Source organism: Mobula birostris, chromosome 14, assembly GCF_030028105.1.
Source record: "Mobula birostris isolate sMobBir1 chromosome 14, sMobBir1.hap1, whole genome shotgun sequence".
Taxonomy (NCBI): Eukaryota; Metazoa; Chordata; class Chondrichthyes; order Myliobatiformes; family Myliobatidae; genus Mobula; species Mobula birostris.
Window position 1 is genome coordinate 35,350,098 of NC_092383.1, and position 6,430 is coordinate 35,356,527.

The 6,430-nt window shown below is 46.3% G+C and overlaps 1 protein-coding gene across 3 annotated transcripts in view; it reads right to left on the reverse strand.

The window, feature by feature from the left end:
* cfap161 (cilia and flagella associated protein 161) overlaps positions 1–5,943 on the reverse strand; it is a 51,332-nt gene extending 45,389 nt beyond the window's left edge. For 2 of the 3 annotated variants that reach the window (XM_072277723.1, XM_072277724.1), the window contains exon 1: positions 5,831–5,943. In XM_072277723.1, the coding sequence (XP_072133824.1) occupies positions 5,831–5,899 (69 nt within the window). In that variant the 5' untranslated portion in view covers positions 5,900–5,943. Of the gene's footprint in view, positions 1–5,750 lie in introns of all 3 variants that reach the window. The other variant, XM_072277725.1, reaches the window with a different exon arrangement.
* Between the last annotated feature and the right edge of the window lie 487 nt (positions 5,944–6,430).

Sequence of the window (6,430 nt, forward strand, 5' to 3'; positions counted from 1 at the left end):
ATAGGCAAAAGGGATACGAGAGGATCATGGGACAGGAGGTCCGGGAAGAAAGACGGGGGGCGGGGGGACCCAGAGGATGGGCAAGGGGTATATTCAGAGGGACAGAGGGAGAAAAAGGAGAGTGAGAGAAAGAATGTGTGTATAAAAATAAGTAACAGATGGGGTACGAGGGGGAGGTGGGGCATTAGCGGAAGTTAGAGAAGTCGATGTTCATGCCATCAGGTTGGAGGCCACCCAGACAGAATATAAGGTGTTGTTCCTCCAACCTGAGTGTGGCTTCATCTTTACAGTAGAGGAGGCTGTGGATAGACATGTCAGAATGGGAATGGAATGTGGAATTAAAATGTGTGGCCACTGGGAGATCCTGCTTTCTCTGGCGGACAGAGCGTAGATGTTCAGCAAAGCGGTCTCCCAGTCTGCGTCGGGTCTCGCCAATATATAGAAGGCCGCATCGGGAGCACCGGACGCAGTATATCACACCAGCCAACTCACAGGTGAAGTGTCGACTCACCTGGAAGGACTGTTTGGGGCCCTGAATGGTGGTAAGGGAGGAAGTATAAGGGCATGTGCAGCACTTGTTCCGCTTACACAGATAAGTGCCAGGAGGGAGATCAGTGGGGGGGGATGGGGGGGGACAAATGGACAAGGGAGTTGCGTAGGGAGCGATCCCTGCGGAATGCACAGAGTGGGGGAAGGGAAAGATGTGCTTAGTGGTGGGATCCCGTTGGAGGTGGCAGAAGTTACGGAGAATAATATGTTGGACCCGGAGGCTGGTGGAGTGGTAGGTGAGGACCAGGGGAACCCTATTCCTATTGGGGTGGAGGGAGGATGGAGTGAGAGCAGATGTACGTAAAATGGAGGAGATGCGTTTAAGAGCAGAGTTGATAGTGGAGGAAGGGAAGCCCCTTACTTTAAAAAAGGAAGACATCTCCCTCGTCCTAGAATGAAAAGCCTCATTCTGAGAGCAGATGCGGCGGAGACAGAGGAATTGCGAGAAGGGGATGGCGTTTTTGCAAGAGACAGGGTGAGAAGGGGAATAGTCCAGATAGCTGTGAGAGTCAGTAGGCTTATAGTAGACATCAGTGTATAAGCTGTCTCCAGAGACAGAGACAGAAAGATCTAGAAAGGGGAGGGAGGTGTCGGAAATGGACCAGGTAAACTTGAGGGCAGGGTGAAAGTTGGAGACAAAGTTAATAAAGTCAACGAGCTCTGCATGCATGCAGGAAGCAGCGCCAATGCAGTCGTCGATGTGGCGAAGGAAAAGTGGGGGACAGATACCAGAATAGGCACGGAACATAGATTGTTCCACAAAGCCAACAAAAAGGCAGGCATAGCTAGGACCCATATGGGTGCCCATAGCTACACGTTTAGTTTGGAGGAAGTGGGAGGAGCCAAAGGAGAAATTATTAAGAGTAAGGACTAATTCCACTAGACGGAGCAGAGCGGTGGTAGAGGGCAACTGATTAGGTACTTATTTTTATACACACATTCTTTCTCTCACTCTCCTTTTTCTCCCTCTGTCCCTCTGAATATACCCCTTGCCCATCCTCTGGGTCCCCCCCCCCCCCGTCTTTCTTCCCGGACCTCCTAACCCATGATCCTCTCGTATCCCTTTTGCCTATCACCTGTCCAGCTCTTGGCTCCATCCCTCCCCCTCCTGTCTTCTCCTATCATTTTGGATCTCCCCCTCCCCCTCCAACTTTCAAATCCCGTACTCACTCTTCCTTCAGTTAGTCCTGACGAAGGGCCTCGGCCTGAAACGTCGACTGCACCTCTTCCTAGAGATGCTGCCTGGCCTGCTGTGTTCACCAGCAACTTTTATGTGTGTTGCTTGAATTTCCAGCATCTGCAGAATTCCTGTTGTTTCCATTTATTCCCACTCTTTGCTTCCTGTCTGCCAGCCAATTCTCTATCCACATCAAATCCACACCCCCAATACCGTGTGCTTTAAGTTTGCATGCTAATCTCCCGTGTGGGACCTCGTCAAAAGCCTTTTGAAAATCCAAATATACCACATCCACTGATTCTCCACTCTACTAGTTGCATCTTCAAAAAATTCTTTGGGATTCGTCAGACATGATTTTCCTTTCACAAATCCATGCTGATTTTGTCCGATGATTTCGCTGCTTTCCAAATGTGCTGTTACCACATCTTCGATGACTGACTCTAGCATTTTCCCCACCGCCGATGTTAGGCTAACCAGTCTATAACTCCCTGGTTTCTCTCTCCTTTTTTTAGAAAGTGGGGTTACATTAGCCAGCCTCCAATCCTCAGGAACTAGTCCAGAATCTAAAGAGTTTTGAAAAATTATCACTAATGCATCCACCATTTCTTGGGCTACTTCCTTAAGCACTCTGGGATATCACCAGTGTATGTCATGAAATTTGTTGAATTTGTGGCACAGTACAATGTAATAGCTTGGCGCAGCAAGATCACCACAGGAGCCCATGCAGCTGAAGTCAGGCGCATCATCGAGGCACAACGAAAGCGTGCTGTGCGCAAGGCCCGAGCAGCATCCACTGCCACGACAGCACCCACCCACTTGTGTCCCACATGTGGGCGAGCCTTCAGGGCCCGGATTGGCCTCATCAGTCACCTCCGGACCCACGGCCACCAATCTCCCATTTGACTTTGAAGCCATGGTCATCTTCAACTACGAAGGACGAACAACAAGCAACAATGTAATATATAATAAAAGAGAAAATGGTGAATTTTTTATATATATATAGGTAAATTTAAAAACTAGTACAAAAATAGAAATTAAAAAGTAGTGAGGTAGCGTTCATGGGTTCAATGTCCATTCAGAAATTGGATGGCAGAGGGGAAGAAGCTGTTCCTGAATCATTGAGTGTGTGTCTTCAGGCTTCTGTACCTCCTTCCTGATGGTAGCAATGAGAACAAGGCATCACCTTTGAGTCACCATTCCTGGAAGATGTCCTGAATACTACAGAGGCTAGTGCCCACGATGGAGCTAAAGTTTACAACTCTCTGCAGCTTACTTCGATCCTGTGCAGTAACCACACCCCCCCCCCAATTCCAGACGCTGATGCAGCCAGTTTGAATGCTGTCCACAGTATATCTGTAGAAGTTTTCAAGTGTTTTAGTTGACAAGCCAAATCCCCTGACAACCTGTGCTGAATAACTGGTTCGTGTATACAAGGACATCTTTAACCTCAAATACAACATTCGGAGGTTCCCACCTGCTTCATAAAAGGCATCAATCATATCTGTGCCCAAAAAGAGCAGGGTGAGCTGTCTCAACAGCTATTGCCTGGTACACACATCTACTGTGATGGAGTGCTTTGAGAGTTTGGTCATGTTGCATTTCCTGCCTGAACAAGGTCCTGGACCCAATGCAGTTTGCCTACCGCCAAAACGGATCTTCAGTGGACACAATCTCACTGGCTCTCCACTCAGCTTTGTAGCACCTGGACAATAGCAATATATTCATCATTTATTGATTGCAACTTGATGTTCAACGCCATCATTCCCTCACAACTAATCAATAAACTTCAAAAGCCTAGGCCTCTGTACCTCCCTCTACAACTGGATCCTTGACTTCCCTGTCAGGAGACCACAGTCAGTACAGATTGGTAATTACATCTTCTCATCAAAGCTGGTGCACCTCAAAGATGCAAGATTAGCTCACTCCTCTACTCTCTCTACACGAATAACTGTGTGGCTAGGTACAGCTCAAATGCTATCTATACATTTACCAAAGACACCACAGTGGCTGTTAGAATCTCAAATGGCAATGCAGTGGCATACAGGGGTGAGAAGGATCAACTGTTTGAGTGGTGTCACCTTAATAACCTTGCACTCAACATCAGCAAGACCAAGAAATTGATTATGGTCTTCAGGTAGGGGAGGTCAGTCTTACTGAGGAGTCAGTGTTGGAAAGGATGAGCAGCTTTTGGTTCCTGGGCATCAACATTTCAGAGGATCTATCCTGGGCTTCTGCAACTGGTTGTATCACTGCCTGCTATGGAGGCTGTAATGTGCAGGATTCAAAGAGGCTGAAGAATGTTATAGACTCAGCCAGCTCCAACACAGGCACAACCCTCCCCACCACTGAGGACATCTTCAAAAGGTGGTGCCTTAAGAAAGTGACATCCATCAATAAAGACCTTCACCTTCTGACACGTGACCCCTTCATATTACTACTTTCAGGGAGGAGATACAAGAGCCTGAAGCCCCACACTCAACATTTTAGGAACAGCTTCTTCCCCCGCCATCAGATTTCTGAATGCATGAACACTACCCCACTACTCTTTTGCACTATTTATTAATGTTGGTAATTTATCATCATCTTTATGGGCAATTTCAAGTTCCTGGATGTCAACATCTCTGAGGATCCTGGGCCCAACAAGGAAAGCAAAACAGCAGCTATATTTCATCAGGAGTTTGAGGAGATTTGGTATGTCACCAAAGATACTCGTAAATTTCTGCAGACGTACTGTGGAGAGCATCCTAACTGGCTGCATCACCATTTGGTGTGGGGGATGCAGGTGCGGACAATGCACAAGATCGAAATAAGCTGCAGAAAGTTGTGAACTACGTTAGCTCCATCATGGGGACCAGCCTCCCCAGCATCCAGGAACAGTGCCTCAGAAAGGCAGCATCCATCATTAAGGATCACCATCACCCAGAACATGCCCTTTTCTCATTGCTACCATAAGGGAAGGGGTTCAGGAGCCTGAAGATAAACACTCAAAGATTCAGGAACAGTTTCTTCTCCTCTGACATCAGATTTCTGAATGGACATTGAATCCATGAACACTACTGCACCAAGTTAGAGATAAAATGTTAGAGATGGGGTTATTTTACAGGATTAGGGAGATAGAGTACAAATTAAGGTAATAAGGTTACAGAGACAAACCCAGGGTTAATGGCTAAGTCTCAGAGGTAGAGTTTATGGGAGAGAACTGAATCTGAGAGATCTGGGTATGAATCAGGGGAAATCAGAATCAGGTTTAATATTATTGGCATGTGTTGTGAAATATGTTGTTTTGCAGCAGCAGTGCATTGAAATACATAATTTTCAAAACTATATATTACAATAATATTTATATAATTAAATAAGTTGTGCAAAATATCACACACAAAAAATGCTTGTAGAATGCAGCAGGCCAGGCAGCATCTATAGGAAGAAGTACAGTTGACGTTTCGGGCTGAGACCCTTCGTCAGGACTAACTGAAAGAAGAGATAGTAAGAGATTGAAAGTGGGAAATGATAGAAGAAGACAGTAGGGGGAGGGAGGGAGCTAAGAGCTGGAAAGTTGATTGGCGAAAGGGACGCAAGGCTGGAGAAGGGAGAGAATCATGGGACGGGAGGCTTAGGGAGAAAGAAAGGGGGAGGGGAGCCCAGAGGAAGATGGAGTGCAGGCAAGGAGTTATAGTGAGAGAGACAGAGGGAGAGAAAAGAGAGAGAGAGAAAAGAGGAAAAATTTTTTTAAAAGTAAATAAATAATTAAATAAGGGATGGAGTAAGAAGGGGAGTAGGGGCATTAACGGAAGTTAGAGAGGTCAATGTTCATGCCATCAGGTTGGACATTAACCATAAATTTAGAATTATGAACCTAAAATTGGGGTTAGATTCAGCACATAGTTCAGAAAAAAATCAGATTGCGATGTGGCTGGAGATGATAGATTCATTGCAATAGTGTGACACTCTAAAATCGGAGGAAAGAATTGGATTGGCAAATTAAAAGTTAGAGTTAAGAGTACAGAGTAAGAGGTGAGTGAATTACCGTTGGGATGAAGTTTGGGGAATCGTCTCAAGATTCGTCATAAACTAACGGGAGTAGAGGGGAGGGCTCGGCTTCCTCACCTGATCCAAGGCGACGTCCTCAAACCAGTTATGGAGCAGCACCGAGGAGCTGTACGTCCTTTCGCCCATTTCGCTCCACAGCAGCGAGGACGCCGGTCTGCCAAACTTGGCAGCGTCCATTCACCATGGCAACCGACGCGAACGCGCCCTTTGACCTGCACTGGGACTGGCTTCCGCTGTTGCCAATGGCGACCGGTGCTTCGGGCCTTGGCGTGTGATCGGGTCTTCGCTCCAGTTGTGGTCCGTGGTATGTGCCCTTCGGAAGCTCAACAGCCCGAAGAATCCTACTTAGTAATCACCGGAAAGTTGGGGGAATCGTTAGAATGCAAGTTGCGCAGTTTTATTTTTGTAAAGGCCAGTTGTAGTTTATTGGCCTTCATTGTGTTGTCGGGTTCTGTAATTCTACGTAGGCTGGTGAATTAATATGGCTCTGGCATCTCTTTTACTCCAGCATAATAACGTACTTGGCTGTGATTATACTGATACCAACACAAAATATGGAAACATTCTTTGATAAAGGAGGGTGTTAAGCAAAAATGGGTAAATTATATTAAGCCAGAGATTGGTCATGAATAGCTGAATGAGTTATTTTCCTAATCT